Source organism: Sturnira hondurensis, unplaced genomic scaffold, assembly GCF_014824575.4.
Source record: "Sturnira hondurensis isolate 20B ecotype Veracruz unplaced genomic scaffold, ASM1482457v3 Scaffold0007401, whole genome shotgun sequence".
Classification (NCBI taxonomy): domain Eukaryota; kingdom Metazoa; phylum Chordata; class Mammalia; order Chiroptera; family Phyllostomidae; genus Sturnira; species Sturnira hondurensis.
This window is the reverse complement of record NW_028080032.1, coordinates 3,678,095-3,702,686: the sequence shown is the minus strand read 5'-3', so window position 1 is coordinate 3,702,686 and position 24,592 is coordinate 3,678,095. Positions and strand designations below refer to the sequence as shown.

At 42.6% G+C, this 24,592-nt stretch overlaps 1 protein-coding gene across 3 annotated transcripts in view; it reads left to right on the top strand.

Annotated features, from left to right (window-relative positions):
• Positions 1-234: 234 nt before the first annotated feature.
• PLCB1 (phospholipase C beta 1) overlaps positions 235-24,592 on the top strand; it is a 665,285-nt gene continuing 640,927 nt past the window's right edge. For all 3 annotated transcript variants that reach the window (XM_037051663.1, XM_037051665.1, XM_037051666.1), the window contains exons 1-2: positions 235-716; positions 18,653-18,730. In XM_037051663.1, coding sequence (XP_036907558.1) covers positions 618-716; positions 18,653-18,730 — 177 coding nt within the window. In that variant the 5' untranslated portion in view covers positions 235-617. The remainder of the gene's footprint in view (positions 717-18,652; positions 18,731-24,592) is intronic.

Below are 24,592 nucleotides of genomic sequence, written 5' to 3'. Positions count from 1 at the left end.
ACACCCCCTGGCACCCCTACAGCGCGGGCACCAGGCATGCTCAGAGTGCGCGCGGGAGGCTCCGGCTATGGATGCAGTGGGTTCTAGAAGCCGAAAGGTGCCGCTGCGGCCCCGCTACCCGGAGCCTGACCCAGTGCGCAGAGTTGTGCTTCCAGCCGCCGCCGGGGGAAGGAGGGACCGAGCGCGCGCGGGTGGCGGGGAAGGGTGGGGGTAGGAGGAGGGAGGAGGGAAGCGGGGGGCGAGCGTGTGTCACTCGCTTTCTCCCTCTGTGTATAGAGGATGTGCTGAATGGTGCACTTGGAGGCGGCGGCGGCTGAGGAGCAGTATCCGGCGGCGGCTGGAAGCCTAGGCTGCCAGGCTCGGCTTCTCCTTACCCTCCGAGGCTCCGCAACCACCGCGGACGCCCGACCCCGCGTCCCGCCCGGGGCATGGCCAGGCGACTGGTCCCCGCGTGCCCCGCTTGCTGAGCCGCGCCAGAAGAGGTGTGGAGGCCGGGAGGCCGGGGGAGGCCCACGGGGGAACAGAGTCGAGAGCCTCTGGAGCAGAGAAAGCAGCCCGTGCCCAGCGCCCGGTCCCTGCCGAGATCTCCCGGGCGCCCGGAGCCCCGATGAGCCCAGATGGCCGGGGCTCAGCCCGGAGTGCACGCTTTGCAACTCAAGCCCGTGTGTGTGTCCGACAGCCTCAAGAAGGGCACCAAATTCGTCAAGTGGGATGATGTAAGTATTGGGGGACCGGGCTCGGGGCGCTGGCGGGGGCGCTGGCGGGGGCACTGGGCAGGGCGGTGGGGCTGGCGGCGTGGGGGTGGGGCGAGGGGCGCGTTATGCAATGGGCACAGGGTGATCCTACCGGGGCGGCCTCGGGGGCACAGGTTGGTGACTGCCGGAGTGGAGAGCAAGAAGCAGGGGCTTCGCGCGCGCTCCTGTGTTCTAGGAGCTTAGGAGTTGACATTCTTCCTGGGTCTGTCAGGCGCCCCCTGAGGGTCTTCAATATTTTGGGCCAGTGGAGTAGGAGTGCCGAGCTTTGCCTTGTGGCGGGTCCTGAGAGTTTGGAAAGTGGAGAGTGTGAAGTTGGGACTGGCTGGTAAGCGCTGGTGTGAACAAGACGCGCCCCTATTACCTCCTTGCCCTCTTTCAAGAAGGAACAGCCGCGAAGTCCGAAACTGTTTAGTGACTGCCAACCCTCGTAGCGCTTTCATGGGAGACCACGCGTCGTAGGACCACAGCGGTCCAGCCGACAGGTGGTCGATGATGCCAACTACAGTGCGTGGCTCCCGAGCGAGGGGCCCTGAGAAGGGCCGGGGAGGACACACCTCGGGAGGGCTAGAGAGCATGAGGGGCATTGAGGGATTCAGGAGAGCTCCGTGGGCCTGCACATAAATGGGGAGGGTTAGTTTCTGAGAACTGAACTGGCTGGAGTTTTCAGCTTGAAATACATCTGTCAAGACATTCTCCCACAATTTACCTGCATCTGTTGCCAGATGAGGCAGAGCTTAGCCCAGTCTCCTATCTGCAGTGTTTCACATGAGCCCTAGACCCTAGGACTTCAAGTTATTTCCGCCTCCCACCCCCGAGATTGCATTCAAACACTTGATCTTGCTGAAAATATGAGAGTCATCAGATGGAGGACCATGTCAATTTTGTGTCCCGGGGGTCATTCAAAAGGTTTGACAAGAGCACAAATTGAGCTTCCGAAATCTGAGCAAATTTAGGTCCAAACAACCAAGACATTTCTTTAACCAGGAGGAATTGTAGGAGAATGAGGCGTACTGCTTGTTGAAAACATTTTCCACCTAGTAAATTATAGCCTGTTATCCTCCAGGGTATTTTTCTTTAATCTTCTTAAGCCATTTGCCAGTGTCTGAAAACAATTTAAATATTCCAGGTAGCGAATCCAATTACTTAGCTGAGTGGGTCTCTGTGTCTGTTTCGTCCAGCTGAAGTGCAAATGGAACTTGGAGTAGGAGCCACAGCCGCTGAAAGCACGTGCCAATTACTGAAGGCTGTCCACAAGGGTGTAAACATGCACCCTTTTGCTGTGGGCTTTGTACTTTTCTTCTTCTGTTCCAGTCGAATGACTATATGTTTTTATAAATGGAATAGAATCTAAACAGTAAGTTCAAACACAGATTAAATGCTTTGTTTGTGTCAGGGGAAAACAAAAAAAAAGACAAAAGAAAAGAAAACACAGTTCAACAACAACACAGTCTAGCCCATACTGAGATGCTCAAATAGAGAGCTAATGTGATGATGGATTTGCTGAGAATGAGAGTGAAGAGCAGACAAACGAGAGAAAGAAACGACACAGAACAAAAAAGGGTATTCCAGCATATGCTCAGGATTTATTCACAGTGATGATTTTCAACTGCATTTTAAGTAATTCCCTAGAATGTCTTGTTTGGAAGAAACTATCCATTGTCACTTTGGAAATGCAGGTCTTCTATGGAAACATGTTTTCATGCATCCAGGGGTAGATGGTTTTTATTATCATTTTTTCTGCCACGTATATTTTTTCTTCACCTGCGCATGCCAGGCCCTGGGGTAGATCCTGGGGTAGAGGAAAGTGGACAAAATCCCAGTTAGGGGGAGGAGACAGACAGTTATCGAGAACAGCAATGATACAGAGATGCAGTCTGAGTGAGTCAGTGAGAGTAATGCAGATGCCACTGGTCAGACACCACCTGAGGGTGGGAAGAACTCCCTGTGAGCAGCAGGATCTCAGACCTTTTACAGGGAAGAACCCAGACTGGATCCAGGAGTTCCCTGGACTTTGGTGAACCATCCCGCAAGTTTGTTGGATTTGTGGGCTAAGAGGAACCCAGGCTTTCCTAAGTTGCCTGTATTGTCCCCAGGTGTCACCCCCTACTCTTCCCAGTTTATATTTGCCCTTCTAGAATCAAGCCCATTTAGTTGATCTGGCTACCTATATTGTATCTTAGTGCGACTGTATTGAAGATGAAAGAGGACTAAATGTTGAGTCCAAATGCTCGGGTTAACCTGTTGGTTCCTCCAGTCAGCTGTGGGACTTTAGGTTAATCGGTTAACCTCTCTGAATCTTTGCTGCCTCTCATGCAAGGCTGTGAGGATGTTGCAATTCCTACCTATTGCATCTAATAGTCAGGAGTAGCGGATAGTATACAATAGCATTTATAACACCTGAGTGCGCATCAGAAATGCCTGGCGGGCTTGGTAACAGCCAGCTTACTGTTTGAGAAGGTCTGAGGTGGGGCCTGAGGGTCTGCTTTTCTCATTAGGTCTTAAATGAGGCTGATGCAGCTAGTCGGAGGAATAGTACTTTGAAACCACTGAGGTAAGAGTTGTGAAATAACTTGAAAAGTGTGATAGATAACAGTCCTGTTGGCTTGTGTAAGTGTTCACTAGTTTGGGAATTTTCCTTTATCTCTGTGTTTGCATTTTGAGGAAGTCATCTGGTTGCTACCTAAGAGTTAGAAAGATGTCCATGACATAATCCTGGACAATGATTTCTCGGATGCTCAGGCTGGCTTAACTCACCTTTATACAATTCTTTTGAATTTCTTGTATGCAATGAAAAATTCTCAGCGTGTTCACCTGCTTCTAGTGGGGTTGTAAGAAAGAGAAAGGAAAGTATATTTTTGAGAGGCCATCTAGTCTGTCTGTCTCTGATCAGGGGAGACCTTTTGACCCTGTCTTTGGGAAATACCTGCAGCCCTCTGCCGCAGGTGTATCTCCACATCTGCTCATCTAGAAGAAAATAAATGCTGGAAATAACGTTAAAATCCCTCCAGTATCTTATCTCACTTACACATTGTGGAGTTAACTGTGCTCTCTGGTCTTGAACAGGAAGGCTGGGTGAACTCATGAAACAGATTCTCAGTAGCCCATCAGAAAACATAAAGGCACATTTGGAAGTAATGAGTTTGGCGCTATTTAGTATTGTAAAGAGATTATCTCATTTCTAGAGTGGTTAAAGCACTATAATTACCAGTCCCATTGTCCTTACCACCCTATGGGATGGAAGATGTTACCCAGAGTTTGCAGTGCCCTGTGTAGTCTGTTGGCGGCCTACCAATGCCACGGTGAGACTGTGGTAGTCAGAAACTTGATCACGGGCACTAACCCATCACGATAGACTGCAGGTGGGTAATGGAGCCGGAATGGGGTTCTGGAAATAGCCTATTGCTCCAGGGCCAGGCATTAACCTTTCTTTTGTCTAATCATGGAGAGGTCTGGGGTCCCCAGGGTCTATGGGAGCATATGGAAGCATTTCACTGTCTGAACAGCAAGGCCAAAGCTTGTCCTCCAGAGCTTGGTTAGCCACTAAAGGACTGAGCTGCCATGACTACCAGCTTCACCACTGATATCAAAGGATGCCGCTTTATTCTTGCTTTTATTTTGCATTTGCATATTATCAGGCTCCGGGGGTGGGAGGTGGGTGTAAATGACCGTAGCCATTAGGGGAGAGTTCTGGTGAGATGGACAGTGGAAGGGGTTACTTTCTCCATCTCATTGTAGGGAGCTTGGGAGATCGTGAGCCTGGCTCCTCTCAGTTTTGGTACTTGGCCTTGCTCTGTACTCGGAGGGCCAGAGGAAGGGCAAAAACCACATAGAAGGCCTCCCTAGCCCCGATCTGCCGTGTAACATCTGAGGACCCTGCCTCTTTGTTCCACAACCTCTGCGGGGACAGAAGGCTTCTCTTCTGATTGTGCTTTCTTTTTCTCCACTCTTGCCCTCCAAAGTCAGATCTCGTGGTGGGTGAGTTACTACATGCGTCTCAACCTTGGTGTCCTCATCCATAATCTGAGAACTGTAGTGTTTCCTGCTGCTAGAATGGCTATGAAGGTTAAGCCAGTGAAGGCATATACATTGCTTTGTGTGATGCCTGACATGCAGGAAACCCGCAATAAAACACGTATTTAAAAGTTACTGTCTCCCCAATAAAGGCCCATGAATTTTGTCAAAGTGGTCAGTATGTGTTCGATGACCATTTTATTCTGAAAGTGGGAAGAATCAGACCTTCCTTCTATTGCCTTTAAGGTCTGCTTGGCTTTCGTATTTTATGTTTTAAAAATTCAGCTTTTAGATTTAAAAAAAACCTTTAGGTGTCTCAGAGAAAATGAATCCGTGTAAAAAGTCAGTTTACAAAACATCCAAAAGCTTTATTTCTACTTAATTTTCTTTAATATAAAAATCACACATACACAGTAGGTACACAGGTATGATTCCTGGAAGGAGGAAACAGTTCAATAAAACTCACGTAGTTTAGTAAGAATATATGTATATATAAAAATAATCAGAAAAATACTCTTCTATCATACAACCTGTCTTGCAAGCATGATCTAACGTTCTAAGTTTACAATTGCTGAACTGGCTGAGTGTGTGAGAGGCTGAGGAAACTCAGAAGTTTGGATTTGTGTTAAATGCCCCGGGGATTTAAAACAAGTAACTCCCTCCTCTCTCTCCACCATTCCCCACCTCCCCATACACAGCTAAAACAGGTAATAATGAGAATAAAAAACATGGTAGGATAGTGCACATTTCTCAGCATCCTGCACAAAAGCTAAGTTAGAACTTTTGCACTGCATAGGATCTGCAGTGACAGTTTCCAAAATGACAAGATGACACCGACAAGATTAATGAGGGAGCAGAGGGGAAGACTCGATGAGGTGGGCACTCAGCAGAATTCACGTTGGAAGGATGATGGGGAACAGGGAAGAACCAGCTCTGGTTGGTAGGCGGTGGATCTGGATGTGGTCCCCACAGGTTTTAGACCGGAAGGCTGCTAGCAGGGACCCTCTGAAAATGCTGCTTGAATTTGCCCAAATATGTCCATTTTTCATTTCTAAAGAGATGTGAATTTCTCATTGACAGTAATTACTATAACCTAAATGTGGAAATATTATTTTTCCAAATCTCTTTTAAGCTTTTTATCAGAGTGTAACATGCATTCAGTATTGTAAAACATGCCAATCTTGTGTCCGGCTGAACCTGTTTTCACAAAACGACCCCTCACAGGGAAGCAGCACCAGACCAAGAATCAGCCTGGCCAGCCCTGGGGTCTCTGGGTGCTCCCTTTCAGTCCCTACGCCTGCCCCGCTGTCCATGGGGAATGCTTATCCCGACTTTATAACTTCATAGATTAGTTTTGTCAGTGTTTGATCTAATAAAGCTATTTTTATTTCAAGTGAAAAACAAAACAGACCTCTTTAGCCTAAAGCATTTTCATTATTGCTGAATGAACGCATTTGAACAACCTCAGCCAAACTAACTAATCTTCTGTTTTGATAACACTTGATTTGGTCCTTATCTGCCCTGAGGTGAAGTCTGGGAAGGGAGGCAGGTGTAATGAATGCTCAGGAGGAGGAAGGAGTTAAAGCTCTATGTGACACCTGGGCTGTTATTGGCGTAGCAAAGCCACCCGGGGGAGTGCTGTTGCTGCAATGCATTTTCCTCTCCTAGGTTTTTTTTTTTGTTATCTGGCCTGACTTATAGCCTCACCTATGGTGCCTTAGGATAATTTGCTCTGGGTGTTTGCATATCTCAAATACTTCCCTTGAAAGTTTAACCTATCAATAAATAGTTTTAAATTATGTTTACTTACAATGACATTAAAACAGAACAGGAACATTGTGCTGTTTTATGTGGAACTTAATAACCTGTATTTAAAATTTTTTATATATATAATCAGAATTGTTTCATGGTATCATGAACAAGGAGTGCTAGCAGAAAATGGAATGGGATTGACTGTGAATTGTAGACCAATGCTATGGGTCTCTCCAAAATAACAAACCTTGGTAACTGAAAACATTAGTTTTCTTGTTCCTAGAGCTAATTGTAGGTTCTTGCAGACACTCAGATTATGTTGTAAATCCCATCTGCTCAGACAGATTTCCTGATGCTCTCTTTCCCCATGTACGCCATGGCTGATCCCCGAATCAGAGCCCTGTGTCCCCATGTACCGACAGGGAAGGAAACATAGATGAGACATAGTTCTGAGATTAGTTAGTTATACATTTCCTAAGGAAATGATCAATTTCCATAAAAATTAACTGAAATAGCATAGAAAGAAAGCCAGAATCTTTAAAAGTCTTTTGGATTCTCCTCTGATATATTTACAGTCTGTTATTTGATTTCACATATTAATTTTAATTTTTGGAAATTAAAAAACTGCATTCTGAACAAATGTTTAGGTGTACGTATTAATTTGATGTCATCTAAATCCATATGTTTATCAAGAAACTAAATAATTGTGAGTGGGGATACAGGTGATTACATAAAATAAGAAAAACACTTAATATTAATAATAATATTATTAAAATTAAAAATATTGACAATAAAATAATAGAATGTTTAATATTTAAACAGAATTTAAAAGCATCTTACATATGTTTTTCACTACATGGTCTCTTTTAGTTCACAATATTTGTTTAATATTTTGTTTCTTTTTATTGCATTAGAGTTTTATGAGCAAGTTCAAGAAAAATGGATTAATTAGCAAGGAAAACACTCTTACCTGAACTAATCATTGTGGATATCAATATATAAACATTGATATGTAGGAGATTAAGAGATTATTTTTCTGTTAAAATCAGATTTTCTTAGGCACTTGTTTATGAATTAAGTATGGGAAAGCTAATTTGATTCATTTTATGCTAGGGGCCATATGAGCTCAAAAAGGAGATGGAACACCACAGAGTAAGTTAGCAAGTGGTCTAGTGGATTCAAAAAGAAAAATGAAGGGTGTTAACCACCATGCTTCCTCAGGTGTGCTGCCTTGGATATGGTTGGGTCTTATTTAGCATCCATTCCCATGTCCTCTTAGTGGGAGTTTACATTGGGTTGGCCAGAAAGTCTGTTTAGATTTTTCCATAAAGTGAAAGACGCATTTCTCATTTTCACCAATAGTTTTATTGACTTGGCTATTTTGAATATGTCAGCCATCTCACACTATTGGCTTCGACTGGGTAGAGGCCAGGGGTGCTGCTAAATATCTTCCAATGCATAAGACAGCCCCACAGCAAAGAGTTATTTAGCCAAAATGTCAGTTGTACCAAGAAACTTTGCAAATTGCTTTTGACATGTTCGATCTTTCACAGCACCTTCTCCATACACTGCACAACACTGTGTGTGTGTGTGTGTGTGTGTTTCAGTTGCATTTTTACTTTTCTCAAAATAAAGTGTACTCTGCTGAAAATGTGGCATCTTTTCTTCCACCTTCAGTATTAAAATGGCTGCGCAAAAATTTTCCAGTTTTGATAAGTTTTTAAAAAGATGCATGCTGATATGACAGCTGTCACAGTACAATTTAACAAAATTGTTTCGAATGACGTTAAAGACAACTAAGTGCTACTAGAGCAATTGTATGGAAAAAGCTAAACAAACTGGGTTTGGCCAACCCAGTGTAACATAGTCGCTGGACATCAAAAGCTATATTTACCTGAGGCATCTAATATTTTTAAAAATATTTTATTTATTTATTTTTAGAGAGAGGAGAAGGGAAGGAGAAAGAGTGGGAGAGAAACATCAATGTGTGGTTGCCTTTCATGTGTAGCCTACTGGGGACCTGGCCTGCAACCCAGGTGTGTGCCCTGACTGGGAATCAAACTGGCGACTCTTTGCTTCACAGGCCTGTGCTCAATCCACTGAGCTATAGCAGCCAGAGTGACATCTAATATTTTGACTGCCAGTTAAATTCCACTGATATGAGATGCACTCGTATGAGATGTAAAGGGCAAAAATGTGAAAGAGGCTACTTTTCTGCATTCTTGGGGTTGTCTCTGCAGATAAGTGAGATCTGAAGAAAGAAGTGTTGTCTTTTGTGGTCTTCCATGGGTAAAAAGAGCCAGTGGTGATAGTGGCCACCCCTTGTGCTCATATGGCTCTTCCTTGGTCTTTAATTAAGCTGGTGTGTGCTGGACTCCAGGAGTTCCTTCTTGACCTCTCACCTTTCTGAGTGTGGTGGAGGCAGTAGCTCTCCTCAGGGGCAGTGCTGAAGCCCTCTGCTGCAGTCCTTCTAGGGATTCTGTCAAGTGCTTTCTGGTCTGTAATTAAATTCCTTCATGCTCACGAATTCTAGAGAGGCTTTTGCTTCCTTCCCTAACCCCTGCCCAACAGGGTCTCTTACAGTTCTAGGGTTTCATGGCTTTCAGCCCTAATGTGCAATCACCATTTAGACACCCTGTGTAATTTTTCCTGCAATATTCTATTTGAGGAAGATAGAGTTTTGTGATAATGCTGCCTTGAGTTCAATTAGAAAGCGATATTTGTAAGTGTAACAGGCACTTATATTTGGTCAGCACTATGATTTATTTACATTTATCCCCACGTTGTTATTGAGGCCATGTGAGTGGTAAGAAAAGATCAAGTGTGTTATTCCCATTTTCCATGGGAATGCACTGAAGCTAGTGACTCTTGACTTGCCCAAGGACTCACAACTAGTTAAAGCCAGACTCAGAATATAAAACTACCTCTTATGGTTAAATTCAGGGCCCTTTCCAGGCTACCATGGCACAAACAGGATCCTTTTGGTAACAAAAGACTTTTAATAGAGTCTAAATGATTATAAGTTGAAAGTAATTCATTGACTTTTCCAAAGGATCTCCTTAATTTTAGGGTTCACACAAATGAGGCTTAAATTCCTACAGACTCATCCCTTTTGGCTAGTGTCTTCCAAAATAGGTGTTTTGGTGGTATACATAGAAAGGTCATCTTGGTCTACACTCTGCAGGGTGCGGGGTCATCGGAAAACCTCATGCTGCTTTGAGGCACAGAGGCCATTGTACCCTGTAGTCTACAAATGGCCTGCATCAGTCAGTGAACGACTTGCACATAGAAAGGTATTCGGGAATGCTGTTAAAACAAAGGTCATTTTTTTCATTGTCTAGTGACACTCTTGTGTCTAGCATGACTTATGACATATACTTGTCCACCTTTTTCTCTTCCCAGCATACTTACAAATGTTGTCTTTTGTTGGAATCCCATTAAGACTGGTCCCATGGCTTCTTACGGAAATCTTTGATCTTGGGAGGTTAAAGGTGTGAAGGAAGTGTAGAGAATGTCACCTGCCTCCCAGCAAGACACAGAATGGCTTGAAACTCAAAACAGTATCTGGATCCAGTTCAGGAAGGTGCATACAGGGAGGGGGACATGTCTTGCCTGTGTCTCAAGTGGACCAGGGCAGCTAGACGACTGTAGTTTTAATGTTATCTTCTTTCCCTAGGGCAGAGTGTAGATCTGGCCCTCAGGAGGTGCTCAGGGAATGTTTATGGAATGAAGGGAGAGTCTGGTGTGTGTCTGGCTCACAGTAGGTTCACATAGGGGAGTACAGTCTCAAGGCAGACCTGGAGCGCAGTCATGCTCTCAAGAGAGCCCTCCACGACCCACTGCATGTGGTGTTGGTAGAAGGGCTCTGCTCTACACCCTCCCATTCCATCTGAAATCTCCCCCCAGTCCAAGGACCCCATGGCCTCTTAGCTAGGGTTTCTCCACAGGGAGATGTTTGTTGTCAACACGGAGCTGACTGCTGTCACAGCACCGATTTCCTGTAAGGTCTAAATACGGCTTGAGATTGAGTGTGTACATCATTGTGGCACAATGTTGGTTGAAAATTATAATGCTTAATCTACTGGCATCTGATATCCTGAATGTTACCAGTGGCTTCTGTTTTCTGAAAGGGAGGCCCACACATGTCCCCAGGTAATGCAATGAAAATTGCCCTTAAAGAAATTCTGTCACTGTTGGGAGTGGCAACAAATGACTGATGGTTGTGAAAGCATTCTCTTTACCACAGTAATGATTCACAAAAAAGAAATATGAATATATGAGCTTTAGTGACAAAATGAGAAAAATATCAAATAAAAGATTTATAGTTTTAAAATAGTATTTATAATAAGACTTCCTCCTACATTATTCCCTCTGTACAGAGGGAATGGAAGCCACTAGGACAACATTATTGACTTCCTCCTTTCCTGACTTTTAGTTTGATGTAGTGGGTCAACCTGCGTTCTCCCACCTTCCTCCTGTCCCTGGGGAAGCAACACACCTTCCTTATGTTCTGGCTCACAGTAGGTTTGCACAGGGCCCTGTGCTTCCTGTGGTTTCTGGATTTGGGCTTCATTAGTATTACCCTTTGAAAAGGTCTATGAAACTTCCCTTCTGTTGAAGCTCTTCTAAGAAGGCATCAATATCTTCTTAGTGATAAGAATCCCAGTATACAGTCCAGTGCTAATGCCCTCTAATCCCCCTTCCTCCTGCATGACTGCCCTGTCCCTCATCCCCTTCCCTCCACCATCTCCCTTTCCTCACATCCCACCCTCCTGTTCACTGCTCCATGGCCTTGCTCTGCCTTAGTCTTTGCTTTGGAATTTCTCTTGCTAAGTCTACCAGCAAACTGCTAGGTGCCAACTCCAGCTGGAACTTTTTTAGAATCTACCTTGCTTCCTGTCGTGCAGTATTTTTTCATGTACCTATTCAGTATTCAGACTTTAAATACATTTGAATACAGGTACATGGATCCCTAGTACAGTGCCTCAAGTAAGCTACGTGGTATTTGAAGAAACTCACTTCTGACTTTTCCCTGTATTGTATTTAAAGGGATTTTTATACCTGTCCATAAAAGGCAGTTATCTTAATGGTGCATTTCCCCACTGTTTTGCATCCTCTCTCCTGGGCCTTCTTACCTCCTCTGTTTTCCTCTATTTGAGGAGATTTCAGACTGACACACCCCTGGAAGAAAACTCTCGTGAATGCTGATAATGCACTTAGAAGTTTCGCTTTAATCTAACATGGTCGCACCCAGGATTGCCTTTGTTGTATGTGTGTCTGTGTGTGTGTGTTTATAGTCAGGGCTGCATAGCTGACACTTGGTGGGCATCACATCTGATTTTCAGTGACCTGTAGAGTTTTTTCCCCTTATGTAGCTGTTTTTTCCCTAACATATACATTTGCTGTATTTGGCTCCACTGTTTCCTGATGCAAGGCTTGGATTAATTCCTGTGGAATATTGCGTGTTATTTTTCCTTGTTGACTCTGTCATACTGAGTAGTTTAGAAGCACACATTTTGATTCATGTGCTCTCTCTTGTAATAGCCTAAGAACAGAGGGTCACTTTGGAGGCAGGATTGCAGTCACCCTTGGCCAATACACTGTCTGACAGTGGTACTAAGGAATGCGCTGTACGTCTGTGCCCTGGTCCTTGGCCTTAGCCTTAAGGTTTAGGATTGTAGCTTGGGGTTGCCGTGATAAAGTACCAAGACTGAGTAACCTAACAGAAAGTTATTTTCTCACAATTTTGGAGGCTAGAAGTCTGAGATGAAGGTGTTGGCAGAGTTAATTCTTTCTGAGGGCCCTGACGAAAAAAATCTGTCCCAGGCTGCTGTCCTTGGCGTGGAGGTAGCCAGCACCATTGCTTCTTCCTTCTGTATGTCTGTGTCCAAGTTTCCACTTTTGATAAAGATTCCATTTGTATTGGCTTAGGGTCCACCCTTTTGACCTCCTTTTAACTTAATCACCTCTGTAAAGACTATTTTCAAATATGGTCATATTTTGAGGTATTGAGGTTAGGACTTTAATAGATAAATTTGCCGGGGGACAGTCCATCCCTTAACATACCTCAGCTTGGTTGAGCGTAGCTCAGGGGGTGGCAGTTCAATGGTTCCAGGCAGGTGTTTGAAGATTGATGCTTAGAAAAGCAACTAGATTGTTTTGCACCACTTACACCGCAGGTGGCAGACACACGACCCAGGGTGAATCCTACCCTGCACCTTGTTTTATCTGGCAGCATGGAGCTCCTTGCCCCTAGTTAAGGAGTAGTTACATTTATACAGTCCTAAAATTACATTCGGCCCTTTGAAGGCAACCTGGGGGCTGATGTGGCCCCGGTGAAAATGAGTTCAACACCCTTGGCTTAGGTATTCAGACTAAATGGTGGATGCATATATGGAAAACCCCAAAATTTTCTAATGAATTTCCCAACCAAGTTTGCTTTGTGAAGAAGATGTTGCCCTTAATGAGAAACCTATTTCCCTATGAAAAGGTTTAGGGCTGCATTCCCAATAGAAATATAGTGTGAACCACATAGGAAATTTAAAATTTTCTAGTACCTACGTTGAAAAAAATAAAAAGAAACAGATGGAACTAATATTTAACAATAGTTTATTTAATCCATTATGTAGATGTAAAAAATCAGTATCAAAAATTATCAATGAGTGCCCTGGCTGGTGTAGCTCAGTGGATAGAGCACAGGACTGCGAACCAGAGGATTGTGGTTCGATTCCCAGTCAGGGCACATGCCTGGGTTGCAGGCCATTTCCCTGCAGGCCAACTCCCAGCAGGGGACACACAAAAGGCAACCATACATTGATGTTTCTCTCCCTCTCCCCTTCCCCTCTAAAGGTAAATAGATAAATAAAAAATCTTAAAAAAAACCCAAAACATAATATCTACCTCACTATAAAAAAATTATCAATGAGTGCCCCAGCTAGTGAAGCGCAGTTGGTTGGGTGTTATGTGGTAAACCAAAAGGATGCTGGTTCGATTCCCTGTGGGGGCACAGGTCTGGCTTGTGGGCTAGGTCCCTGGTCAGGGTGCATACGGAAGGAAAACAGTCCTTCTTTCTCACATAGATGTTTCTCTCCCTTTCTTTCTCCTTCCCTTCCCCTCTCTAAAATAAAAAAAAATCAATGAGCCATTTTATATGCTTGTTTTCATTTTCACTTTGAATCTTACAGCCCATCTCCTTGGAGCTAGCCATGTTTCAAATGCTCACAGCCACACGCGGCTTAGGGAGCCCACCTGGACGGCGCAGGCGCAGAGCAGGCACAGAGGGGCCAAACCGTCTCCGCAAAACGGTAGACACTCCTTGAGAAATAGAAAATGGTATTTTATTGTGTATAAAGCACGGATATACGTGCAACATATAAGTAGACATTCAGAATATCCGTGATATTAACATTTCATGGAGATGATTATGGAAACAAACATTTAAAAATTCTTTCGAAGGGCAGTACTGCAACGACGTTGAGCAGCACTGGCGTAGGAGCCGGTGCTGCAAGGGTTAGTCGCCCGCGCTTCCCCTCACCGGCTTAGGTGTGTTTCCTCGGGCGAGGTATTTCATGTGAGCCTTGGGCTATTTATCCGTAAAATGGGAATAATAATGGTGTCTACATCTTAAGTTATTATACGTAATAAAGGAGAAAATCCATTAAATATTCATATTGCATTGATTGTCTCACAACCCATGTTCAGCTTGTGTCTATTATACTATACAGCTTGTGTCTATTATGTCAGGGGTTTTTGTCAAGAATGTTCTGGTACTGGGAGTGTGGATTACTAGTGCCTTTGTCATTTTCTCCCAGTTTCTTTAGGAGATATATACACACACACGTATGTGTGTGTGTATATATCTTTGTCATTTTCTTTATACACATGTGTGTATATATCTTTGTCATTTAGGAGATATATACACACACAAGTGCCTTTGTCATTTTCTCCCAGTTGCTTTAGGAGATATATCTTCTAAATAATGTTTTATTCTGTTTCAAAGTGATTTACTTTACGTATTTTTACATTTCATCTTTTTTGAGATATACCATTAGGATGTTATAACATTATATAACATTAGGATATGTGATTGACTTATAACTGCACATCGATGAGACAACCATCGTGATGGAGAGTTGTAGGAGAGTTGTAATGTTAATGTTGACTCCAGTGACTCTTTTTCTTGCTCAGATATTTCTCCTTATTTTGGATGTTGAGGTTCTTTGTTCCTTGACTCTCTCTCTTTTTTCTTTTCTGTTTGGGGATTCATGTAAGTCGCAAAACAGCAAATCGCAAAACCTTTTCTATCATTATATTAGTCTTCACCAGTGATGAGCTAGGGATGAGGGTAAAATGGTTTCTATCAAATAAAAAGGGGTAGATGGAAATTGACTGTACATCATGCACTCTTACTAACTTAGGCATATATATTAGGGTTCTTTTTTCCAAGATGGGTGTTTATTGGAAAAAATACCTTATGACTTTAAATGAGCAAGTAAAAGTTGCATTCTTAGAGGCCATGTGTTTACAAGACATGGGTGTGCTGACGTTTTAATTTCACTGTATTCCTGATCCAAAGCCTCAGCCAGTGGGTCTCAGAGTGTGGGTCCCTGGACCGGCGGCAGCAGCAGCAACAGCAGCACTGAGCACTTTCTTAAAGTGCCGATTCTCAGTCTCCTTCCCAGACTTGTTATATGAGAAAGTGCAGAAAGAAAGGGCCCTGCAATCTGTTCTCGCAAGCCCTCCTGGTAAAATCTGATGTGTTCAGAAGTTTGAAAACCAGCATGTTGTGGACTACATGTCTCATAGATATGGATGGAGAGATAAAAAATAAAAAACAGCCTGACTGAAAAGTTGTCTCCATTTTTCTGCAGTAAAATGCTGTGAGAGTCCTAATCCATCTGCAGTTGCCTTGGACATGAAGGGCGACCATGTATTTCAAACCTCAAACTGGAGCACCTGTTCTGACAATTAAAAATACTTGAGATCTGGATTGAGTGGCTACTTTGGTTTGGAGAATATATAGAAACTTGCCACTATGTGGGAGGTTGGAAAAAAGCAGGTGGAATTGAAAATGGATATTCGTGTATTTCTGGGTCAGATCCTGCCTTGCGTGGTAAGAATGCCCAGTTCTAGCTGATCTTGGAATGTTAGAGGTGATTATGGAGGAAGCAGGCAGGGAGCCGAGATAAATGATCATTTAACAGAGGAACTGTGTCCGGAAGAGTGTGGTCAAGACAATGTTGAACAAAGGAGCTTTAATTTTGAAGGAGGAGAAGGAATAATCTAGAAATGGCAGTATCTGAAACAATGAGGCAGGCTACAGTGTTCCAAAATATAAATTTTGAGTAGTTTTACTATTTTAACAGCAAATATTTGATTGTCTGGGATATGGCAGTGAATGGTCACTAAGATTTTGAGTAGAATCTTGTCACTCTAATAAGAAAAGAACTGACCTGAGAATAAGTTACACCTGCAGTTAATTCTAATTTCGCCTGGAAGTGGGGATGTGTGCTGTGTCCAGCCTGTTGGAAACTGCATGTCAAGAGTGAATCTTAAGAATATCGAGATAAAAACAGAGTGGCATTTCCTCAAAAAATTAAATATAGAACTGAGACAGGATAGTAAGAAGCTTGAATTCCTTGGCAAATGGAACGGGGAGACTGAGACAGAGAGCTGAACAAACCGGAGGAGCAATTTACAGCCAGATATAGAAGGTCACTTCCCTAGAGATAACATCCAGGCCTCAGTTGAGTTTCAGCTCCAGGCCCAGAAAAGCAGCAAAACCAGGTGGGTATCCCTAGGACCAGCTGCAGAGACTAATGACCACATCCCCTCCTGCCCCCCGCCCCGCCCACACTGACCAGTGGGTGGAGACCATGACCCTGAAAGGGCACATCTGGAGAACTGATGAATAGACTATTGAAACGCTTCCCCGAGACCACCCCTAAGATTCCCACCTGCAAGAAAGAAGTAAAAGCCTCAAGACAAAGTTCTCTTCCTCTGGGAGCCTGCACAGTTCCCTTTCCTTTCTTCTTCCCCCGCTTCTTTCCCCACAGGCAAGCATCTCTTAAACTCTGAGGCAATGGGCAGTGGCAGCTTGTCTGAGGCTAATCCCCTGAACCTGTCCCCCAGACCCCCTGCCCTCTGACTTCCCCGTGAGCTAAGGCAGCTCAGCCTGGGCTGTCCTGATGCTTCTTCTAGGCTAACCTCTTCCTTGTTTCACTGTCCCCAGCTTTAATAAATATACCTGTATTGCCCCCTGAACTCGTGTTGTGGAATCTTTCCTACACCAAGTCAAGAACCCACTATCAGTTGGTCCTAGGCAGACTGGCTCAGGCCCAGGCCCCCTGTCTAGTAAGAGAACTGCAATCCAGGTATATCACTTCAGGGTATATATACCGAAAACAACGGAAAGTAGCGACACAAACTGATATTTTTAGACCCATGTTCATAGCAACATTATTCACAAAATCTCAAAAGTGGAAACAACTTAAATGCCCATTGATGAGTGAATGAGTAAACAAAATGTGATATACACATACAATAGAATACTATTCAGCCTTCAGAGGGAAGGAAATCCTGACACATCCTACAATAAGGATGAACCTTGAACACATTATGGTAAGTGAAGTAAGCTAGACACAACAGGACGAGTACTATATGGTTGTACTTCCTTGAGGTACCAAAAGTAGTCAAGTTCATGGAGACAAAAAGTAGAATGGTGATTGCCTGGGGGGTGGGAGGGGGGCTGGTGTTTAAGGAGTATGGAGTTTTAGTTTGGGAAGAGGAACAAAGTTCTGGAGATGGATGGTAGTGGTGAGTGTAGTTAATTTAATGCTACTGAACTTGACTGTTAAAAATGGTAAGTTTTATGTTTCATATGTTTGCAACATTAAAAAGGAACGTCATGATAAACTTTCATTTAATATGTTTTAATAAAGCAGTTTGTAACCCTAATTCACTATAACAATAATACACATTTTTGTGTGCCAAATACTGGTCCAGGTGCTTAACTCAAACGATCCTATTTAATTTTCACAAAAGCTTTCTGGGGTAGGTATTGTTACTACCTCTCTCTCTCTCTCTCTCTTTTTTTTTTTTTCCAGTTGTGGTTGTGTAGAATGAGGCACCAAGAAGAGACAGGCAGAAATTTGAACCCAGGGGTTTGGCTTCTATAACCTGGCTCTTGCAACAAAATTTACCATGTAGACTAAGACCATCAATCTGCTCTACCCACCAGTAAAAGAACCCCAAATTCCTGAATTATCTCTGCATGGTCTAATTTTCATTACAAGTCCTTCTGATCAGATAAAGGATAAGCGATATCGTGGTTATAATGAGTATGAAAAAGTTGAAAGACACTGGTAATTTGTGTCTCTTTTTTTAAAAATGCAATTCCTGCAAAGGCCTAAGTATTTCAGTATAAAAACCCATATCCAATGACGTGTTTTCTTGTGCAGATGGTATGTCTTTCTGAGAATTGCCAAAAGGAAAGAACACAGATTTTAGAAATGTTTGATATTATAATTACAGTATATGCAGTTTTTGCTTTATAATGTGCATGCTTTAAATTTGTCTGATGTTTTAGTTCATCATGTGAAATTTAAATTTGTAACAATGTTGTGTATAGCCTTCTGGATACGTAGAAGATGGCCTTATTTACTGTTACCTTGGAAACAGCAAGGCCCAAATGCTATGTTTACTCTCTGTAGCACAATTAAAAATAGTTTTATAGAGCAAATGTAATTTCAAATATTATTACCAGCATGGATTTTAATTAAATTTAATCATTATATATAATGATATTTAATGTTAAATTATTTGGAAAACTAAATATAGCTTTTTAAAGAAAACATGTCACTGCCTTTAAAAAACTTGTCTTAATTAATAAATATATGCATCACTGGGCTTTTCCTTTACAAGTATTGTCCAAATTATCTAATTATTCCTAAAGTATCTCAGTTTAGTAATTAATAATCCTATGACATAAAAGATGCCATGTTTAATTTTTTTGGAATTTTTATTAATAATTGATTACCTTGTAGAAACACTGGAAGATTATTGTTAAGTAACTTCTGGGTAGGACTGTCTACAGTGATACATATTGATACCCATTTTTTTCCTTCCATTTTCAGGACTCCACGATTGTCACTCCTATTATTTTGAGGTCTGACCCTCAGGGATTTTTCTTTTACTGGACAGATCAAAACAAGGTAAAAAATGGTATTTGTCTTTCTTACATTATCTACTTGCTGATTTGCAAGGTATTTTATCTACATAAGTATATTTGTTCCATAGATAATCCTTTGTAATTTATTTAAAGATTCTACTTAGAAAGTATCTCTAATATTGAAATGTCTTAGGATTTTTCCAAGGACTCTAGTCGGAAATATTAGATCTGCTAAATCATAGAACAATTGGTATTTTTCAGGCGAAGGACAGGGGAATGTGAATCACATTTGTTGGAGAAGAAAATTAGCCAGTACTACTGATGCAGGTCCCTCCTCCAACTCTACCCGTAAAGAATGAAGAAAATGATGTGAAAACACTGTTGATCTTACTTTCTACAGATCTGGCTTTTCTTTCTCTTCCTTCTGCCCTTCGCTGCTCACTAAGGGTGCTCCTGTCCTGAGCAAGAATTTGGCTTTGATCATTTGTTCTCACTAGAAAATCAAGAAGGGGAAAAGGGGATGGACTCACATGAACAAGTATAAAGGACACATGGACAATAACTAAGGGTGGGGGTGAAAATGGGAGGGAGGTGGGGAGCATTGGGCGGGGGGTGGGCGGTGTTGGGAATATAAGACAGAAAGCTGTACTTGAACAAGAATTAAATAAAAAAATTATTAAAAAAAAAGAATAAGATTCCTTTAGCCTGCACTTCAATTATTCAGAAATTTCTTCCCACGTTAGATTTCCGTTCACCATATCATAAATTTAGGATCTCATTATTATGAAGCTGATGGAGATGATTCCATATTGAATTATTAAAAAGCGAGATGTCTGGAGGTTGTAAGATTTATTTGGCATTTAATGGGCAGTTAGACCAGAATATTCATAAAAAGTGGTTATTATTTCAAGAGACAATGGCTATTCTGTACTTGAAACTGCGAGGCCACAGAACACAGAACGTTTGGGCTTTGTAAAGTCTGATGTTCCGAGCTAGGATAAGCTTTATCTGGAGCACTGAATACACACTGGACACGATAAAATACCTGGCACCAAATTGTGAGGTGCTGTTAGCCTTTTCACATCCCCACGTTAGGTCTCTATACCCAGAGTTACTGGAATCTGTCAGTCTGGCCTTCTGCTTTCTGGGCAGCCTGGATTGCACTGTGAGCAATGGTACAGAACTGGCCCTGTGCAACGGCGTGCTTGGGGTTAGGGCTGAATCTGGACGAAGCTCTTAGGGTGCTGCAGAGTGACATCCGCTACTCAGGGCCAGTCCTGACGGGGCCTGTTTACACATCATCACAAGGCAAGTTTCTTAGCCTTGTGGCCCCAGAGTTTCCTACTGAATTTGGGTTCCCTGGAATCGTCTCTGGGCACAGAAGTTGCGGCTAAACCGTAGACTCCATGCTAATCTCAAAAAATGTATTTGAGGGAGACTTCGTATTCAGTGTTCATGTTTATTACTGGGTGTGTTAATCACTCTGGCTTTGACATTCTGTTTGGTTTCCTGCTGTTATGTATAAAACAATGGCTTGAAAGAGGTTTTTTTTTTTCTCCTCCAAAAAGCTATTTTTAGCACTGTTGAAGCTGTATTCATGAAAGATATATTTATAATGCCTAGAGCATTTTAAAAGTTTGGGTGTGCATGCAAGAGGCTAAACTGTCAGTTTGATTTTTTTTAACTGGTAAATCAAGCTTCTGTAAAAGCAACAGAAGGTATTTGGGGTTTTTAAATAATTCATGGCAGCTCAGTTAAGCACCAATCATAAGTATTTCTTTGCTTGAGAAAGAGAAAGATTTCAGGGCAAAGTCCGTTTGATGCCTCTCCATTGTTCTGTAAACCCAGTGTTTTGACTCATGCTTATTTTCATAGTTAGGGAAATTTCTTTCAGTTTCTTTATACTAACCTCTTTTTCTTGGTCCTGCTGCTCATTGTGACCAATTAAAACAATAAGGCAGTAACAATTTCTTTGATCTCTACTACTTTTCACGGTCTTACAGTTCTAGCTAAGAGCCAGTATATTTTATTTTTCACGTTTTAAATACCTTAGGCATTCCTCAGTCACGTATTAGAGGTTGGAGGTTTATTCCTTTAGTCAGCGATCATATATCAGTAACCAAAAGATGAGAGGATTTAAGGGAAAGAAAGATGAAACTTTCTGTGCTTCCAAGGTTGTCATTTTCTTCTGGCTTTAAGCCCAGTCCTGGAACCAGAAGGAGCGATGCCTCTCCCTTGCGGGAGGTGGACTCCTGGAAGTGGTGTGTTAGAGTGAGTGTGTGCTAGGAGAAGTCACTGGGGCTCACGAGTGAGGGTGGCATGCCAAGCTTCTAGCCCGTGTTTTTGCGTTAGATCATTTGAAGGCACTGGCCGAGTGGTGCAATCACAAGGTTATTGCTTACAGGCCCACTTTCTTTAAAATATGTTTTGCTGACAATTACTCTCAGTAATGTGAATCTAGTGCATATGTCCCATAGCGATGATATATCAGAGAAAAAACAGAATACTTGTAAGTGTATCTCTTGATTTTACACACTGTGTTCTCCATGGGCCTGGAAGCTTATACTGGTACTTAGTGTGATACGCCTCTCTTCTCCCTCCCGGCTTCTTCCCCACACGTTTCTTTGTTGTCCAGGAAGCCTTTGCTGAAATGCTTTGATTAGTAAACACCAGGGACCTAGTCTGCTCTGAGGCAAGCTGAGTGGCTTTAAGAGGCTCTTGGTAAAAAAAATACTGTTCCAAGATCTTTCTTTTTATAACACGGAGTGAAAACCCTAACATTTTACACTGTGTCTTACCCATATCCTCTTGCCTGTCGTAGCTACATTATGCCACAGAGCACAGCCACCATAAGCCCCTGCTTTCACCCTCAGGGACAGCAGTGATGTGCTCCTTTCCCTAACCCCACAGCCAAGAAGTTGGGCAGCTCAGATGATAGATTCAGGAATTAAAAACCAGAGCTAGCACGTAGTTTTAAGTAGCTTTGGTGCAACATGGAGGAGAGCCTGTTTGGGATGGATGGAAACAGATAAACATGCACATCATCTTAATGGATACAGGTGTATGCTTTGTACCCGCTATGCACTTATTTCCATTATTCTTTCCTTTTTATTGTTGGCTCCTTAAATCTTATTGACTCTAATTAGCAAAAACGAGTTTATGAAACGACTATTTTAAGCCTTGGTGTTTTTTCTCGTGTCAGCATGTATTCTGTGAAGAGGATCAGTTTAGTTGTAACCGTGGGTGAGAAGGGGCTCCTGAGTATTGGAGAAGTTACCCGGTTAGGCGAGGCCTATTCTCTGGAGTGCTGCCTGCTGGGACCAGAAACCAACACATGGAGGGTCAGCCATGAAAGCTGTGTGAGCTGCAAGAAGACTCTGCATCACAATTTTGGAAGAAAAAGCTAGAGAGAGAAAAAGGGGCCAATGCTATTGAGGGCTAATAAAAACCTATCCTGTTAGGATATGAAATAAAGTAGACCTTTGCCTCGCAACTCGATGCCCTGCTTCTGTGCCAAGAATGGTGTAAAAATAAAACTAGCCACTACTAGTTCAGATCCAGGAAGTTCAGTATAGTTCAGTACACTCTTCCTTGCATCACTGAAACAGGAGTTGGGAGGGGGCAGTACACATATTTCAATGAGAAAGAAATAGGAAAAATACACGTTTTAAATGAAGGACTCCAACTACTTTCTCTCTCTCTCTTTTGGTTACAGGTCTTATTTATCTTCAGTTGTGCAGATAACACCCAAACAAATTCTTTGTGTAAGAGACTAACGCAGGGTGTAAATGTCCTTCATCTCTCTCCCCACCGGCCCCTCATTCTAGTCCTCTCTCCAGAGTTAATACTGGTAACAGCTTCTTGGTATCTTTCCAGGTGGCTTTTAAATGAAGCTGTATATGCATTAACTTTGGGAATATTTCATTTTATTTTGTTTATATCCATTTGTATACTAAATGACATTATTGTTACCGTGCCACAAACTTGCTTTTCACTTTACAGGTGAACTAGAGAACTCTTCATGTAAGTACATGTGTTTCTACCTCATGCTTTGAAATTGCTCTATTCTATCCCATGGAGTGGATTACTGAATTTTATTTAACAGAAAGTTTCTCGTTGCTTTAACAGAAAGTTTCTCGTTGCTGGACTATTGGTGTTTGTCTGTTTTTAGTTTTGGACTACAGACAACAGTCCTGTAAGAACACCCAGCCTTGCGTATCCCTCTCTAGGTATATGGGTCAGGGTTTCCCTGAGGTAAATTCTCAGAAGTACAGTCACTGATTGAAGGCTATACATATCCTAAATTTTATTTAATAGTTGTGTGATATTATAATCTTGCAGGCCTTGTGTGAGAGAAACTGTTTCCTCAAGCCCCACCAATACTAGTAAGAAAAGTTTGAATTTTTGCCAGTCTGATACAGCCATTGTTCCTGTTTTAATTTACTGCTGCGTGGTTTGCTAATAAGCTGTATATATTTTCAGACACTTACTATTTCTGTTTTCTTTTACGTAGATTACCTACTATATCCCTTGCTTCCTGTTGAGAGTTCTCTACATATTCTAGATGTGGTTCCGTTTGCTGTTATGAATGTTGCAATACTTTCTTCCTGTCTGTGGCTTGTCTTTGAATTTCTTAACTTTCGACTTAGGCATGACAAAAGATGACTTGACATTTTCAACTTTGATGTATTCACATTTCAACCTTTTTTTCTTTTTGCCTTCTTTAGGCCTGTTATTCCTCGTCCTCATTGCCACCATCATTATTAATTTAGGTTTTTAATCCATGTAGAATTAACTTAGTCCATTTGGGCTCTATAATAACATACCGTAGACTGGGTGGCTTATGAACAACAGATGTTTATTTCTTATAGTTTTGGAGACTGGAATTCCAAGATCAGGGTGCCAGTAAGGTCAAGTGAGGGCCCTCTTCTGGGCTGCAGACCTCGTGGTATCTTTCCCTGGTGGAAGAGCTAGGAATCTCTCAGGGGACTCTTTTATACGGGCACTAATCCCATTTGTGAGGACACTCCCCAGGGGACCTAATCACCTCCCAAAGGCTCTACCTCCTAATACCATCCTTGGGTGTTAGCTCTTTAACATGTGAATGAGGGAGAGGGGGGGCAAATGTTCAGACTGTAGCATTCCCGTAATATATTTTGAGGACTGGTCTGAGGCGAAGCTCTACATTTGATTTCTTTCCCTAAATGGGTAGCCCTGTGTGTTGGGGGCTGCCTTCTTTCTGGTTGGTTCCAGCTGTGATAGTACCTTCTCCTTTGGCATTCTTCTGGCTCGGGGTGTGGAGGGCATGGGAAGTAGGAGCTGAGATGGAAGGTTGACCTCAGTTATGTTCCCATTTCGCGCCTAGTGCTGACAGGTGCACCACCTGGTTTGATAGCTCCTAGATCACAGGTGGCAAACACCTGGCCCACGGGCTGAATCCAGCCCTCGCCTTGTTTTATCAGGTCTGGCACCTTGTTTCTACCCGGCAGCAGCACCAAACTCTTGCTTAACTGTTAAGGAGTAGTTACATTTATACAGTCCTAAAATTATATTCAGCCCTTTGAAGGCAACATCGAGGCTGGTGTGGCCCCCAGTGAAATGAGTTTGACACCCCTGTCACAGATTCTCTCCTGGGTTTTAATGCCCGTGAGCATTAGTGTCATTTCCTACTTCATTTTTATTTCATTTGTCACCTGCCTTTCATACTTTTTTATTCAACAAGTATAATACTTTCTGTTTACCCATGATTAGAGATTATAGACCTAAATTTATACCTGCATATTTGGCCATTTCCAGGATATCAGGACAGGAGTGACGGGCTCTACCATCTGCTCCATCTGCCCTCTCGTTCTGGCCTGTGATTTTCCGTGAGATGCCTTTGGGATCCTCGCACAGAGCGATGATT